General features: G+C 43.9%; 1 protein-coding gene across 1 annotated transcript; it reads right to left on the bottom strand.

The window, feature by feature from the left end:
- Nucleotides 1-1,721: 1,721 nt before the first annotated feature.
- On the bottom strand, nt 1,722-17,730 carry adamtsl2 (ADAMTS-like 2). Its single transcript, XM_031571201.2, has 19 exons — nt 17,609-17,730; nt 14,705-14,807; nt 14,342-14,484; nt 14,130-14,205; nt 13,788-13,890; nt 13,323-13,468; nt 12,664-12,787; nt 12,243-12,323; nt 11,734-11,909; nt 10,678-11,023; nt 9,330-9,705; nt 8,197-8,300; nt 7,639-7,765; nt 6,996-7,209; nt 6,639-6,794; nt 5,636-5,806; nt 5,184-5,360; nt 4,584-4,728; nt 1,722-1,998 (listed from the first exon to the last, which is right to left on the bottom strand). The coding sequence occupies exons 2-19, from the start codon at nt 14,804-14,806 to the stop codon at nt 1,877-1,879; spliced, it is 2,889 nt and encodes a 962-aa protein (XP_031427061.1). The 5' UTR covers nt 14,807; nt 17,609-17,730; the 3' UTR covers nt 1,722-1,876.
- Nucleotides 17,731-18,088: the final 358 nt, after the last annotated feature.

Below are 18,088 nucleotides of genomic sequence, written 5' to 3' on the forward strand. Positions count from 1 at the left end.
ATTATTCCCTGTTAATGGCACGAGTACTCAAATGATATCAACTGTACTTCAGAAAAAAAGAATGAAAAATCATGAGATTATGTTTGGTGAGTAAAAGATATTTTCAGATCAAAAGGATCTTATGTACACTGAACATATAAATGTCTATTTGTCATTGTTTTATCTATTTATATATCTACACACTACTTATTTATATTCCCTCTATTTATTTATGCACATATACATCTATAACACTTCTGAGTTTTTTTTTAATAGTCACATCGTTCAGATTGACTCTCAGCTAATAACGCTTTAGGAACAGGTGCCACTAATGTTTTGACATAACGCACCCCTTTCTTTCCATCCTTCATTCCCCTCCCTTTGTCCTATTTTACATAAAAATAAATGATAATAGATGAAATCAATTAGTATGTAGCATTAATGAATATATTCGAATATAGCTACATATGACACAGATATTTTGTAAGTCTCTCATCAGTTTATTCAACATATTTTGACATTCTATCAGATTATGTCAATTGATTTCAAAATGTTGGAAAAAATTATATTGTCACACCCTTTTTCTCTTTTCATCCTTTTATTGTCAAATGTTTCTCAGAGACATTTCATAGAGCAGAAACAAATTTTGTCAAGCTAAAATGCAACGGTATTTGTGAATACAAAAATTCAATGATGTTAAACTTTCGAATGATGCAAAAAGCATTGAAATATATACATTGAAGTATAGTATGTATATTGGTGATCTTCTTTGAGAGGATACACACACTCTGTCATTTCTCCTCCATCACCTATGTATGTTATGTGTTAAAAGTGAATGTGATTTTGAATGCAAAGGTCACAACTGTACAATGAGTGTGTGAGTGAGTGTATGTTCAACATGTACATGTTCAAGTGTCAGGAATCTTCCAAGGACATGGAATGTTCTGCAATATTATTTCACCAGCTGTGTATTACAAGTATTGTGGTTAGTTAAAACGTTATGTCCAGTTCAACCAAGGCAAAATGCAATAAACATGTGGTACGATGCACATCAACAGTATATCAGTGTGGGATAGAACAACAAAGTGATATAGCAAGATAGAATTGGGAAGTGAAAACAGTGTACATTTACCCAATAATAGCATTTACTGACACTGAAACCATGCAATATAACATTTAAATAATTTAATAAGTCCTTCCATGAAAATAGGCACATATTTGACTAATGGTAGCTTTGAATATACATGTTTCAAAACACTAGATCCCCCTATGTTTCCGGAAAATAATGAATGGCTGCTTTTAACGGGGAACTTGTTAAATTGAGATATTTCTCAGAGTGCTCTTTGACTTTTTAATGACAGTAGTCATTTCTTCTCCACTTGTGTTACTACACAGTGTCACTTCAATGCGGGTTCTCCTTTACATACAGTACTGAATCTTCAATAGCAGTGAAAATGCAAAACACACTCAAAACAAAGAAAAGAGATGCGTATAGCTTGACAGCTGGATATTTAATATTATTCAATACTTACGAACAAGATATTTCACATGAGTTTCATTCACATAAGTAAATGATAGATACAAACAAAATAACAGTTAACAATAAAGCAATCAATTTTACTGATCGACACTTACTGTTTATCCTTTATTTTGGTGTCCTATTCGGTGTAGAATGTATTCTATCGCAGAAAAAAAACATGTGGCAGAAAGTTACATGGGGGGGGGGGGGGGGGGGGGGGGGGGATGATACCTCCTGGAGGGAGGTCAGAGTTCAGCTATGGCTCCCATCTTTGAAAACAGACAAAAACTACTGAATTGCGGGCCAACCGAAGCAAGGCGGGCGGGTGAGGACTCCCGTGCCTCAGACGCTGGGCCTCCCGTGCCTCGGGGGATGTGACTAGGAGGAACGGAGGGTCCGGCAGGAATGGCAGCAGGCTTTGCTGTAGTACCAGTGGCTGCACAGGTTCACCTTCAGGGCCAGCGAGCAGTTTGTGGTGGGACGGTCGTTGCAGTTTTCATCTAGAGAAAATAGAGATGATACATTTTCAGAGCAGCTGAGAGATTTGATGTTGAATCTCATTGGTGGGTCGTGTTGTATGAGCCTACACAGCTAGTTATTTTCTAAGTGCATAGGCTAAATTCTCTAAAATGCTCAAAGCAGTGACTGTAAAAATTATGGAGGGCGTCATGTCTTAAGTGCAAATGAGGGCGAAGAAATTGTTCAGATTCAGGTTTTGTTCAATTTTCTGCGTTTGTGCAGTACAACCAAATTGGAGCCAGACTCTTACCAGACACTTCCACAATAAGGGCTCTTTGGAAACAGAGTTACAGGTGAGGTCTTCCCATGCCCACCCATATTTTACTGACTCCAACCGCTCCATGTATACTTAAAGAGGTAGTGTACACTTAAATGTGTTTTTTGAGCAGCAAACTAAATTATATGACTGTACTGTGATGCAACCCATCAATGCTGGTGTTGGTTAGTGACAAAATTTCCATTTTCTATAAAAAACTGGCTTTTTAGGCGTTGAAAATGGCTTCACACGCCATCTTCTATTTTAAATCATCCAAGGCCAATGCTGACATAGATTTGACCAGTTGGTACATATCTATGTCATGATATGCAGCCTTCTCTTTGTGCGTTCCTCAAAACAACCTCATTGTGGCAGATCCAGAGCTTTATTACACAACTGGCGATACAGGGGCCTCCTATCCTATCCCCAGCAGTGCAGCTCTCCACACAAGAACGACTTTCCGGGGCTAAAGGGACACCCCTGATTGTTAAGATGTCCACCTCCAACACTTGCAAGCATGGTCACACAAAGGTTCACTTTGTTGGTATTGATGTTTTCACCAGTAAGAAATATGAAGATATTTGCCTCTCCACTCAAAACATGGACGTGTCCAACATCAAGAGAAATTACTTCCAGCTGCTCTCCATCAAAGACGGCTTTCTGTCTCTGCTGATGGACAACAGTGAGGTGCGTGAGGACCTATGCTTGCCTGAGGGTGACCTGGGCAAGGAAATTGAAACCAAACATGATGCTGGTAAAGAGATTTTAATCAGTGTGCTTGCAGCCATGGGGGAGGAGGCTGCAGTGGCCATCAAGGCCGTGACCAGCAAATAGGAATAGGGACTGGGCTGCTCGGGCTCTAACATGCTCCACTTACACAAATCTTTTGCATTGGTTGTAATCTAGTTGTCACCAAAGCTATGGCCTTCACCGACAACCTCAAATCATTTTGTTGTGATCTTTTTGTCTTCTCTTTCCAAGTCCTGTGCCGGAATTTTAAACTTTTTCTCGTTGGATTGTTTGGCCATTCTGCCGAATCACTGAGGTTTTGTTTTTATACTTTTTATTCTAGTTTTTATTTCACATTTTCTTTGATTATTCCTATTTGTTCTGCCTTTGCGGTGTTATTGTTGCCACTTGCATTCCTGAATGTTCAGACAATATGAGATACAGGTTTTGTAAGATTTTTTTTTATATTACTTAGACTGAAGAGAAAGCAGAATTTCTGCCTTCTGTGTGGAATTAGGAGTTTGAGTTGGAAAGAGTTAAGGCGACAGCCCAAATTTCACATTCCCCTCTCTGGGTGCCATACTGTTTTCTTTGCTGTGCAGGCGCTGAGGTCATTTGCCCTAGATCAATGCCTTTTCTCAAAGTGACGTGCTGGGATGTTGGTAGTTAGCACTTAAGAACAGGCTTTGAATACCACCAGACACATTTCAGATTACTAAAGAATAAACACAAGTCAAAAAGCAAACTTCAGTGATTTTTCTTCTAAAGGCCAGTCTGTGTTGTGTTGAAGTTGACAGGATGTGATGGCCATGCGTGAATACGTCTGTACCACAACAGCAGCCAACTTGTTTGGCTGTCATTGGCAACCTGCGTTAAAGTGCTGAAGCCTGCATGTGTCTCCAATAATAGGTAGGCTTCTCTGAATGTTGTGCAAACAACCTCTTTTCAGCAAGGTTCTTTCAGTGGACTCAGAACTAAGAGGTGGTGTGGTTTAAGTTGCAAATACATTTTGTTCACTCAAGGCCTTTTTTACCTGCTTTTTCTGAGGAGAGAAACTACAAATAATAATAAAAAATGTTTAAAAAGTAATGATATACATACATTCAAATGGAGCAAGCTCTCAGGCCCTCCCCGCCCCCGGGCAACATTAATCTGGGTTAATCCAAACACAAAGTAAACTACTTAGAACATTTGTACCAGCGGCAGTATTATACATGTGTCTGTTATCTTGCTGGCTAAGTAGATAACATTAATTTCTATGAGATTATTTGAGCTAGTTAGTTAGCTAGGTTATACTAGTCAAATTATGAGTATCTAGAAGAATTAAGAGAAGTACACAGAGGCCTATGGCTTTGAAAAACAGTTAAATGTGACAATTCACTGAAAGGACCACATTGCATATGCTACTGAACTGCCACAAAAGTGTGCATAGAAGGTGCTGAAACTAGTCTTCCTGTCTAGGTTGTCAGACTTCAGTCCACACCCTCTTACAAAACATTTTCATAACTGATTTTCCAGAAAGGAAAATCTTGAACAGACATTTGAACTGCTCTATGATAAAGAGTGGCGGTTTGACCAGACCTGGAGGTTCTGTTGGGCAGGGCTGAAGGGCGCAGGTCTGCTTGGCGACAGGCTTGGTTAGCGGGTCACATCCTCTCACCAGCTCCCTTCCCTGATAACACTTCACATCCCTCATGCGCACTCCTATCCCACAAGTCTTAGTGCACTGTTAGAATCACATAAGGGAAACACAAGTGAGGAATGTGATTACGTTTTTTATTGATTAGGCCCTGATAGGCCTGATAATTCTGAAATGTAATTTTCACAAAAAGCTATCTTGACTTAACCTTAAGCCAGATCAAAAAAATACAACTGCCAATGCCTTTTATCCTACATGTCATTCATGAGTAATCTCTACTAAAGTAATGGTAACAATTTATTAAAAAGACTAACTATTTCATAGTCAAGAAACTACCAGCAGTTATTAAACATTTAACAATCTACTAACTATCAAATCACCCTGGCAACAACCTGATCCTAACTTGACTCTAAGTTGACGCCTATTTGTGTTCCTTAGAGAAAAAACAGCTGTGTTACTGATTGCACATGATGGCCCATCAAGGTGAAGTTTGATCAAATTAATCCAAATTAAAGTCCTACGGGTGTCATGAGCTAGCTCACCCCTGACCAAGGCGTAGTGTACCACTTGAAGCACGGTCTCTCAAAGCAGGTGTTCTCGTGCTCAGGACGAACACCAGGGTCGCACGCCTCATCGTCGTGGATCTGAAACTTTCCCCCGGTGATGCCCGCACACAGAACTATCCTCTGCTTGATGCCACGGCCACATGTTGTGTTGCACTGAGCCAGAGAAAGTCGTTTTTTTAACCAATCACTAAGTTGCATCTCTAATTCCGTAGCACACATCAATAATGGTAACTGAAAATATTGTTAACATTTCAAATCAACTACAATAATTAGGCACATCAATTAGGACAAATGTATTGAAATGAATAGAAATATTTACAAGTTTAGTATATTAATGGTACATAAAAATGATTAATTATAACTATAAAAGTTAGCACTTGAAGTCAAACAGTTATCCTACCATTAAGCATAACAAAAAGTGACCTCACCCTCTCCCAATCTTGTGTCAGCCAGTGCGGTGGGCAGTCCTTATCCCCGCATGGGTGGATGGCCAGGGGCTTGTTTTCTGAGGAGCACTGGGTCTCAGGAACCACTCGCCCCTCTGGTGTTTTGCAGTACACATGGCGGACCATTTTCCCTTGCCCACATGACCCAGAGCACTGAAGAGATTCACAAAGCGAAGGGGAAACTCAGATTAGCCTGCTCGAGTGTAGCCTGCACCCTCTAAATCTAAAGCTGGCACACCCAGCTAGGAGCGTTGTGACGGGGCCCGAGCTTGAAGAGGGCCCCTGAGGACAGCTGATTGCGTTAGTCTCATGGTTGTGTGGTTACCCTTGCTACTGGAAAATCTGATGTGATGTAGTTGCATGTTCAATGCTGCAGATGTTCAGAGAGTAGACCATTGCAGTCGCCACAACTCCAGGTCTGACATTGCTTTTATGCGACAGTTCTGCTATTGGGGAAATCGTTACAGCATTAAATGAAGAAATTATGTTGCAGCTCACCTCCACCACCTTATTGCTTGAAACCATCACACATCAAACACATCCACAGTAAACAAAACCAGTGCCCTTCCATCAATACACTGATAGTAGGCAAATACTGTTTATTTATAATAATGTTTTAATGACATCCTAAAATAAGTGTAAAAACGGTTATGGTTGATCAACAAATCACTTTTTGCTTTGGTTCTTGCACACCTGATTTCTCACATGCCCACCCAAGTTAATACTTCTGGCTATGCTACTGATGCATGACATGTAAAAGCATGACATTCAGCTGGAGAATTTCACAAGGCTGAAGAATCCTGACTTACAGCACATTGAAGGCAGAACCACCTCAACTCAACTGAACACCAACTGAGCTTGGTGTTGTGCAACTAAATCTACCTGTTTTTTTAACTTCAAGGCTTTCAAAAAAATCAAAAGAACATGTGCGAGCAATTGTGAGTGCTGTTTCATGGGCTGATCCCAGTGATTCATCATATCTTACCGGTCCCCACTCAGAAACGGTCCACTGTCTCTCACACGGTGGCCCGGTGCAGTTCTTGGCCGCTGGCGGACGAGTGGATTCGTCACACGGCCTGGTTTCGTCTGAGCATCTGACATCACGTGAGACTAGGGCCCTGCTTCCACACTTAGCGGGACACTGCAGTGAGCAAACAAACCAGATCAGATCTCTCTCACCCCCTAAAAACTGGTTGTGAAAAAACATAGGAATATGTAGCCTGCACCATTGCACGATCGTAGGTCCTCGCCACCCAGTTGAACCAACACACAAACACACACATTATTTTCGCTTTAGGTCCTTAGCCCCTCAGTTCAACAATTCACACAAACACACACACACCTCGGACCACTCGGCCACCTCCCACTGCGGGCCGCACGTGGGGCTCTTGCAGGGCCGACGCTCCGGGGGGCGCTCCAGGTCTGCCAGAGTGCAGAGGTCATTGTAGACGGAGCTGTCCAGGCCTGGGGACAGCATCTTCCAGCAGCGCACCAGCCGAAACTGGAAGCCCTCGCCACAGGTACGAGAGCATTCGCTCCAGCTGCTGGCCTCCCATCTGCAGGGGACAGGGCCGGAGATGCAGAGAGCAGATGCAGTGAGCAGGGTTCAGCAGCCACTGAAACATGCCCCGGAATTAAAGGTACAGTCTGTGATTCTGGTGAAAGGTCATTGATATTTATTTTAATATTGTTTGTTGAAAGGTTGTTGATATTGGCTCAACAACAAATTAAATTACCCCCCTCCCTTTTGTGCTCCTGAAGCAACATGTTGATTGGCTAGAACAGTGTACAACTCAGCCTGAGCCACTTTGTTTTCCATTTAAAAAGCCAGGATTGTTTGCCAGAGTTTTGCACAGACACAGAACGGACAGCTAGAGGGCCGCAGGGAGTAATTTGGTGAACTTGATAAAAAGTGTATTGGATTGTCACAGACTGTACCTTAAAGGAGAACTGGAAGTGTATGTGAACAGTAATAGGGGCTGCACCTGGGCTGGCATTCCCTTCCAATGCAGAAGTCGTGGACGGGCTCGGGTCGAGTCAAAGCGTCACAGTGCCTATCTTCCACCTCTACCCCGTCATAACGAACACACATGGCGAAGGATCTGGACACGCCTGGCAGGAATGAAGGAGAAGTCTGACGATTTACAAATGCTTATTCTCAAGAGAAAAACAGGGGTTGAAAGGGACGTATTTTATCTAGTTTGGAACCGATGGTTTATGTCATGTTACTTCCTGTAGTGCAGACATCAGTGTGTGTGTAAGTAGGTATGCTTCTGAATGGCTGTGTGTGTGTTCTATCTTCTCTGGTACCTGTGGTATTAATCATGTGGCTTCCTGAAGTGCAGACATGCGTGTGTGTGTGTGTATCTGTCTGTGTGCTTGTGCATGAGTGTGCCTGTGCATTTTTGTTTATGTGTATGTGTGCCTTGTGTGTGTGTGTGTGTGTGTGTGTGTGTGAGTGTCTGTGTGCTTGTGTGTGTATGTGTGTGTGTGAGTGTGTGTGTGTATGTGTGCGTGCGTGTGTGTTTCATGTGAGTTATTACCGATGGAGCATGTCATGCTGCAGGGCTCTTGAGAGGAGAGTTTCCAGCGGTACATGTCAGCTGGACTCAGCTTGAAATTCTTTTGCAGGAATTTCTGATGATTCCTGAGCAGGAAGACAAGACATCCTCATAAAACACCAGAGGCACTGTGAGTGTGCGTCCACACAGACAAGTACAAGTTCAACTGGCCTTGACCTATAATTGTGTACTCTCTTAGCCACAATCTAATATATCTTTGAAAACTGTCACCGACTAGAAATAGGCAGTGAAATGTATTCACATGCACACAATGATTAGCTGCAGCACATCCAATGGACTGCAAATTCACCTTACCAATTGAGGCACATATGAAATCACATCTGTATCAGTGCCAATCATATCTAGGGCACTGCAGTGGCACTATGACACATTGAAATATGGCGCAAAGCAAATTCCATATTTCCTTGTTTCTTTTCCTTTTGTTTGCTGTGTGTCTGTATCCCCTCGCCATGCGGGAAGGGTAGTGCGGTCATGTGATGTGTTTTATGGTCCCTGGCGGTGGGGCTGGTGAGGTGCTGTTTGGACACCTCTCTGGGGAAGCTAACATGAATTATAAAAATGATGGAGTGCAATTCCAGCCAGGCCCTTAGCTTGGCCGACAATCCTGCTTGGCAGTCTCTGAACGTCTACGCGAGAGCGAGAAAAAAAAAAAAAAAAAAGAGCATGGCTGCTGAACCAGAGAGAGAGAAAGAGAGAGAGAGAGAGAGAGAGAGAGAGAGAGAGAGAGAGAGGCCCAGAGCACATTCCATTTCCTGGAACATGGTCTCTCACTCAGCTGAGACTATCCAGCATGTCTACATACCCTCCACTAAAGGCCAAAAAAAGAGCACATGGTAATGAGATGTCTGTGGTCTGATTAGCATCCAAATAGAACAATAATTCTACCTGACCACAGAGATATGGAAGATGATATGACTGACTGTTTTGCAACAGGGCAATAAGCCCAAATGGTAACATACTGAAAGGATGAAAGAAAACATCAGACTCAGCATCTCTGCTTTCAATCAGAGCTGAGTTTCATTGACCGTTACATTACTAAGGTGTCATTGACTTACAGGGTGTGTGTGTGTGTTTGTATGTGTGTGTTTCATTACCTGGTCCGACTCGTACGGTTTCCATTTCTTAGCCCAGGGAACATGGTCCTGTTCTGGAGGGGCAGGTCTCCAGTGTCGTTGTTTCTGCGCGCTAGCGAGAACTCCAGGAAAGAGGAGCCATTCAGACTGAAGCCAGTGTTTGACTCCAGGCCGCCATAGTCCAGTTCCAGTGGCCCCATTTCTGCCGAGAACTGTCCCTCCCCCTGTGTCAGGAGCTGATTGGTCGTGATATTCACCATCAGCTTGTCCTGACCAACCTGTTCACCCATCAGCATTCTCCAGATGAGGTTTTCCGAGTCAGACATCTTGTCCCCAAGTCTGTTGGGTGTGGCTAAAGGTGGGGCAACCAAGCCACTGGGTTGACTGCTATTTCCCTCTGTGGAGAAGACGGATAAGAAAACATCGAAATTGTCCTTGAATGAGTTGATATAATCCAAGCACTTCAATAGAATTTTTTTTTTAACTTAATGTGAAATCAAGAATTTTACATCCAATCATTAGAAAATGATGCTACAATACCCGCTGAAAGGTTCTCTAATTACATGTTTGAGATTAGTGAAGCAGGCAGCCTGATGACTAGGATCGTGATTGGGCGCATGTATGTGAGTTCAGCAGTAAGTTGACTTTGATGATGAGCGCAAGTCTCTCATCATGCACCTGGAGGCCTTTCACCATTCTTCCCGACATATAAAAAAAACAGAGATCGCCGGCCCGACCTGATACTGGGGGCCCACTACAGAGCTATTTGTCTATTTTTAGAGGTGGTGTGTTGGTGAAGAGTGAGAGAGGGTGCCTTAAAAATGCTCACTGAATTTTTCATCCCTCTCTGCTCATCTTTGGGTGTATGTTTATGAATAATAGAGGAGGCCTATGGGCCGGCAAAAAGAGTATTTCTGATGGAAAAAAAAAAAACACCCAGTGTTTCAGCGCATCTGGGTAGTAAGGTACTGATGCATGCGCTACTCACTGGGAGGCCAGCACTTTCTGTAGAGAGCCTGCCAATAGTGGAAGGCCATAAAGGCACTGGCAGTGTCTCAAGGGCTAGTACAGATGCAGGGTAGAGTTTGACCCACAAAGTAATGATGATAGCGTGCTAACGAGAGGGGCTCTTCTCATTAAGCTAATGGGAGAATAAAGTTCTGTGCGCAAACATATTTAGAAAGGAGCAAAAGTTACAACCTCACTGAAGATTTTGAGCATTTGTTAACATGTTAGAAGGCCAAAACAAGACAAACACGAGTGGATTCACAGAACTGTGAAATGACCAGAGCCTTGGGATCAAGTGTGAGTTGGAAACAGAGGTGGGATAGTGTGTGTGTGTGTGTGTGTGTGTTTTGTCTGTGCTCACCTGAGACACCTGGCTGCTGTGGAGTGGCCAGAGCTCCGTCCTCGCAGTCCACCCCAGCCGTCTCTGTGTACACCTCGTTGGACACTTGTCCACTGATCTTCTGTCCCTCTGCGCCGCCCGTTTCCGGGCCGGGCCTCAGCATGCGGTTTGGCTCTCCCTCCAGGCCAACGCTGTCATACGCCGTCTCGTTCTGGGACAGCACGCGCCCCACCTCCACCGAGACGTCACCGTTTCCTCTGGCGTCCGGGCCAGTATAGAGCGGGGGCTGGGAGACTGGAGGGAGAGCGTCCCGAAGAACCGTGTACTCGAAGGTGATGTAGGGGTTCCGACCGTTCTGGTTCCACACCTTAGAAGGCACAAGATAGAGTCTAATGTTATCTTCATCTACTGTCCAGGACAAGTCAATGAAAAGATCACTTCTTAGCCAACACTTAGTTAACACTTCCTCTAACTAAGTGAGCTTCTTCACACTAAGGGCAAATGAGCAAATATGACTTTCAATGTTAATCTTATACCTGTAACATAATATGATACTATACTATACTATACTATAGTATGGTCCTGTTCTAAACAATAGTCTAATAAAGTTGTTTTTTACAGAGGCAGAATGTATCAGGAGCAGAATGTCTAACCTGTATGCTTCTGAAGGATTTAAAGGCTTTGACAGTTCAGCATCAGTGAAGTTTAAATAACATGTTCTTTCTAACCAGTTTACAGATTGCATTATTTAACTCTAATGCATTGGTCAGTAGATGAAAAAAAAAAAAAAAACTGGCACCCAGATGGAATTGCAGCAACTCCACAGGCAGTGGTACACGTCAGTGGTTAAATCTGAGACTAATCCAAGACTCAGGAATGACAACACAGTAGCTTCATTCAGCATTACAGTGCAAAGTGCTTGCTCAAGTCAGTCCCCTTGAGCTAATGCATCACACTCAGTCAGCATCACAGATGCCAGAACTGCGGCCAGCACTTTCAATCAAACGCAGGGCTTGCCAGCGAGTGAGATTACCCAGTGGGCGCTTGACGGTGGAGAGAGGACCTCGGCTACAGTACCAGAACATTGATGGGCTGGTCGATGGGCCCTTTGGCCACGATGTACTCGATCCCTGTTTCGTACACATCTGTGGGCCGCCGATACTTGAAGATGGTGCCTGCTGCGTGGAAGTTCTGAGGGGTGTCCACCTTGTATGCGCCGTTGAAGAAGAAATTCCCAGCTTGATCTGTCACAGCTTGAGGGATGAGAGGGAGGTTCTAAAGAATTCTCGCCAGTCGCTTAATGGACAGATGACTTCACATCAAATGCACAGGTTGACATTTCCAATCACCCAAAAGCAATTACTAAAAATTACTTTTTTCACTGCTGAGAGAGAGGTGCAAGTTAAAATACTGTAAAATTATAAATTATTTTGGATTTACAATATGTAAACAAACCCATGTAGTCTATTCTGTTTTCTACTGCTCTTAAGTAATTTTGTGGTCACAGAAACATTGTGCACAAACTGAGGGACGGATATTCTAACACCATTGCATGGTTGTTGGTGAGATATTAGAAGTTAGCATACCAAGGATATCAGCTGACTTTTTCCTCTCAATTATCTGGATATCCCAAGAGCCTTCTGGGATTTGAGTGATGAAGGAATATCCTTCATAAAAAGAGAGAACAAATGACAAATTAGTGAATTGTAAGTGTATAGTTACTGTTTGTAAATGTATGGTTTGCTTCTCCTAAAGATGTATAATGTATCTTCTATACAGGCATGAGATTATTTGTTGTTTTGTTTTGAATTTGATGAGCAGCTTTGAGGATTCAATTGGATTCAAATGCATTATAACACCAACATGAGAGAAAGAGAGAGGGTGCAGGATACAATTGTCAGCATCAACTCCATAAGAACAAGTGGTGTCATCCACACTGTTAAAGCAGGTTTATCCCTGTTATACACATAAAGTTCAACTACATGTGACAATTCAGAAAAATCCTACCCAGATTGGATGCCCCACGTCGGAAGTTCCCTGTGACTCTGCTGCAGCTGCTGCCATCCCCTTGACAGACACCACACTTATCCAGTGTTTTGGGTGAGAAAAGCACTCCATCGCACCCGATTGGCTGGGTAACAAGAAGATAAGCCCCCTCCAAACCTTACTCACTCTAAAAGAAGTCATGAATATGCACTATTACAGTCTCAAGAGCTGTGTCTCTTTGCACAGTAGGGGGAAATGTAATTTGATTCATTTCTTAAGCCTGAAACAACCTTGTGTCCATTTGGAAAGGGCCAAATTGTTACATTACACACCCTTGTGAAAATTCCTTTGTCCTGGCATTGACGTCACAAGAGGAGCCACAAAAATGCACTTTTACAATATTACTAGGGGTGAAAATTCCAGGTTCAGAGACCAAAAGTCCTCCCCAGTATTTTGTGTCAGCCACCTGGATTTGCTAATAAGCCCAATTCCTAAAGCAGGAGGCAGAGCCCCCCGAGTGAAATCAGCTGTCTCGGTCCATGGGTGGAGCAAAAACATGGCTGCGCTATAACTTTCGCTCTCTCAACCTGAACTTCCCCACCTCCTGAGATTGAAGCGTGCTATGAGACTTCTGCAATAATAATATTTGAAAATACATGAATTACAGGTGCCTAACGTACCTCACATCTTCCATTTACACACACTCCCCTATAGTTGCTGTACTTGCAAGACGTGCCGTCCCGGGCTGGCACCATAAGCTGGCGCTGGCCATCAGTGGTTGTGCAGTGGAGGTCACAGGGGTTACTGGAGATATGCACATAGTCGTCTGCAAGATGAAGAAAAGTCTGTCTTTTTGATGTCATTTGTTTATCACTACATTTTGTTGACTGAACCAAGATTCTGATATACACAGTTTTTCCTTTCAGACAGATTTCAATCTGCATACAGCCATAACACATTAGTCTTTGTCAAACATTTACAGACACCTCAGTATTTACTCTCTGTTTAGATATCCGACTTCAGCTGACTTATCAGAGTCCCATCTTAATGTTTTGATTCCATGAGTATGCTTCATTAGAGGTGGTTATTCTGAGCTGGCAAGAACACCTAAACACTCCCAGTTACCCAATTTTTTATTTATTTACCAGGATAGAGGGGTTTCCAATCATAGCTTTTGCCACTGTAAATCTGAGAGTTGAAGGACCAGCACTGCTCCTCCCTGAAGCTGCTTCCAGTTGAGGGGCAATCCTGTAACATACATAATACTATTATTGAACACAACGTACATTCCACCACTTTACTGTCATGGAGGTCTTAAAGAGGTAAAATAAGAACTGTACTTTCAGAGCCAAGGTTAAACCTATCCTAGCCAGCTGAAGGAAAAAGATAAAACAAATTTAACGATACTGTGTAAAATACGAATAAATGTCTTGAGTGGTATTCGAATCCTATTTTATAGGTGTCTGGGGTTCGGAGAATAAACTGACCTTGGTATTGCAGAGGCGGTATTTTTTGGCACTGCCTGTACAGGTCATATTGTTCTTGCCAGCTGTTGTTCTCTTTCTTGAGATGGGAAAGTTCTTATTAGTTTTAAAATACAGGCAGAACCGAAAATGTATATGTAAATATGCCAGTCTCAAGTCATAGTACCAAACATGGTGCATTTTAAAATCACACATCCAGAGTGACCTTTGCTGACCTTTGTTTCAGACAGTGTCTCTCTTGGGACATAACTCCGCCTCCACAGGTACGTGTGCAAGCAGTCCATTTAGCCCACTCTCCCCACCAGAATGTGGTCACTTCCTGTTCATCCTCCAAACTGTTAGAGGCAACACCCTCCTCCTAAATTAAACAGTGTGACTGTCTTAAACGTCATGATAGTACAATGACAGAAATGTTGATGATATTTGCAATTATAGAAATATTTATAAAACCAGTCACATACATTTTAGTAGTTCAAAGTGTGATTGATTTAGGGGTCCAAAAACAGAACCCTGTGGCACACTAATTTACATGCTGTCACTTGGTTGAAACAATTGAAGTGAATCTGATGGTTACCAACCTGTCCTCTGCTGGAGAGGTTTCCCAGGGAAAGAGAAAGAGTCACAATACCCATCAAAACCAAGCTGCTCTCTATCCACTGGTCTCCCAACACAATCCTCATCCTTAAAGGAAAAGAACAAGAGGAAAACCATATTAAATAAACATCCTTGGTTGAGAGATAAGTGTGTCACTTGGAGCATCACAGAGGCATGGTGTGAAATAAACAAGAAAGAACGACCTGCTGATTTAGCAGGTATACACTGGCCCATTTTACAAGCAGCAGACAGTTAAGACTGAGCAACAAAGGATAAGCTTATAAACTGTCTCACTGAGATTGGAGTCCTAGAAAGGCTCAGAATCACACACACATGCATTCAGGCAGATATGTATACACACCACTCATGAATGCACATAAGCACCTACACAGGTCCACAGCACATATATTGTACCAACATATACAGGCACACACTCACACACACAAACAACACACACACACACACACACACACACACACACACACACACACGCACGCACGCACACCACACACACACACGCAAATGCACATGCACACGCACACACACACACACACATGCACGCACACCACACACACACACGCAAATGCACATGCACACGCACACAGACTCACTCACTCACTCACTCACTCACACACACACATCCTGTCCCAGTTCCAAGAACCCAACCTTTGCCTATCTGAACTCCTGTACTGACCTCTCTCTCCCTCAAATCTCTCCTCATCAGAGCCATGACTTAAGGTAGCCTTCTCAAAATAAGCAAGCAAATCATCGAGCTCTGTTTGCAGTCTGGCTTTCTCTGGCACTAAATATTAGTGACAGGTGTCTTAGACTGCCCGCAGGAGCACCTGGACTTCATTAGGCTTCCAGACACAGCTGGAGCAGGTCCAGCTTGCCAAACACACTGTCTCCCACAGACTACACCGAGGCTGTCATGGCCGAGACAGACCTTCCTCCTCAGAGACTCCTGGGCCATGGAGAAGAGTAAACACAGTCCCGCGCCCCAGCCCCCACCCAACTTCTTCCACTTCCCCCCCCACCACCACCACCATCACAACCCCACCCCATACCCCGGCCGGCTCCCCCCAAGCCAAGGGCTTCCTGCTTGGGGGAGTGTTTTTCTTTCCCTGGCAGCAGACAGACAGCAGGGCTGTCCCTGGGGGGATGCCGGAGAGGGCCTGTCTGGAGGCCGGTTGAGGAGACTCATCCTTTCTGGGAGAGTGGCTCCAAACCAGACTCAGCTTCCTCCTTTTCTCGGCAGCCTTCTCACATTTACAGCCGAAGAAAATTGGAAAATTGATGGTGCAGTTGTTCCCCCATTCTCTTTCTCTTTCTCTCCTCTCTCCATTACTCTCCCTGCCTCTCTCTTTCATGCTCTCGGTTTTTGTTTTATTGTCTCTCTTATGCTTTAATCCCCTTGTGTTGTCCCCATGAAGCAGGGCATCCAGCTGAAGGTCCTGGCTGACTGGGGGAAGTTAAGGAGAGGTCAGCTGTGTCTCTTTCCTACAGTCAGGGGTGTCTGTAAGGATGCTACATGGAGGCCTGAGACCTGGATCAACAGCGCTCTGCTGGGTGCAGGGACCCAGAAGAGCCTGTCAGCCAGCTTTTCAACAGAGTAAGCATGAGCAACCTCCATGGCTGCCAGTGTTTACTCACAACCCGTGCCAGCCCTGTCTCTCTGTAACAAAATTCACTTTCATCCTCTAAATGTACCCAGTGGACATTCCCTGCATTCCACAACACTTAACTGAAATGTTTGGTATCCTCAAATGTGGCAAATCGGCTCACACTGACTTCACGGCAGAGATTCCTGTGTTGTTCTTCGGTGTATTGTTTCAGCTGAAAATGTTATGCTCTAGTCAATCTGCAAGCTGTCTTGCGAGCCTGAAAGCTGATTTGATTTCCTGGAAGAGTACTCACATTGGACCGCTCCATCACGTCTTGTTAGCAGTCAGATCCAAAACTGTAATACTGAAATTGATTTTGCGCTTAACTTGAAAATAATGTAAACAATTCAGCTACTTATAAATCATGTCTAATGTAATGCACATTTATACAGCACTAAACCTTATTAGCGAACTAATCTTTGATAAGTGACTCAGACAAAACAATAACATCACAACGAGACTGTTTAAATGCCTTGCATAATGCATTTAATTAACATTGCGTAACACCCCAGTTTGCACCAAAACAATGAACAAAACATTAAAACGGACTGCCCCTGCAGCCTTTACAGTTGTTTCACATTTGTGTCCTGTTATACCACACCTTGAATGATATGGGGTCATGTCCTCACTCACCCCACTACAAGTGATATACTTGCCCCACTGCCTATAGCGCCTGACCACAGCATACTTCCCTATGTTTGATGCTAGCTTTCTTAAAGCTTCTCTACTCCAGTCCAGAGCCAGTTAAGAAGATGCAACATTTTTGGACTGGTGCATTACTGCTCCCTTGGCCTTTGGTGTCATCAAAACGCAGCCTTGCTGTCTGCCATCTCTGAGCGTGCTCTTGCTGTAGCTCATCTATGTCAACGAGAGTGCCAGGAAGGTGTTTGCATTGTGGAGAGTGGAAATTGCATTACCAGTCCTCCTTGAACTGGCAGACAGCAGTCAACTCTAGTTTTTCTGGCACCAGCACAATGTGCTGCAGAGGAATAAACATTATTATTTCGGTCTGTTTTGCTGTGGGCCCAGACGCAAGCCTCTTTGGCTCCCTGAAACTGCACAGATCAGAGTGTCCCTCACAAAACAGACATCACACATTTGCACCCAGACAGATAGACAGACAGACAGACAGACAGACAGACAGACAGACAGACAGACGGACAGACACCCAGACAGGACAGACAGACATGAACACTGATGTCTCTGTGAATGAGTGTCACTCACCTGACTGCAGTCCACTGGGCTGTTGCAGAGTTGTGTGCAGCTGAGTCAGTGTGAGTAGTGGCTGGCCGTTGTGGTGAGGCTGTGAAGATGTGTCTTTTGAGGAGAGTAAGGTGTGTGCCTGCATCCCTCCTCGCCCCCTCCCTCTCTTCCTCCTTCTCTCCTTCTCTCCCTCTCTCCCGCGATCCACGGCAACAGAGGAACAGAGTGGCAGAGTGAGAAATACATAAAAAGTTTCTTTCTTCCTTTCTCTCTCTTTCTCTGTCTCTCTCCTTCTCTTCCCCTCTGTCTCCCCCTCTCTCTCTCTCTCTCTCTCTCTCTCTCTCTCTCTCTCTCTCTCTCTCTCTCCCTCTCTCCTACTCTCCCCCTCTGTCTCCCCCTCTCTCTCTTTCTCTCTCTCTCTTCTGCCCAGTACCAAGCACTGAGCTGCTGCTACTACTGCTGCTGTGCAATACAGCAGAGCCGGCTAGCGTCACACCCAGC

The sequence above is a fragment of the Clupea harengus genome, chromosome 7 (assembly GCF_900700415.2).
Source record: "Clupea harengus chromosome 7, Ch_v2.0.2, whole genome shotgun sequence".
NCBI lineage: Eukaryota > Metazoa > Chordata > Actinopteri > Clupeiformes > Clupeidae > Clupea > Clupea harengus.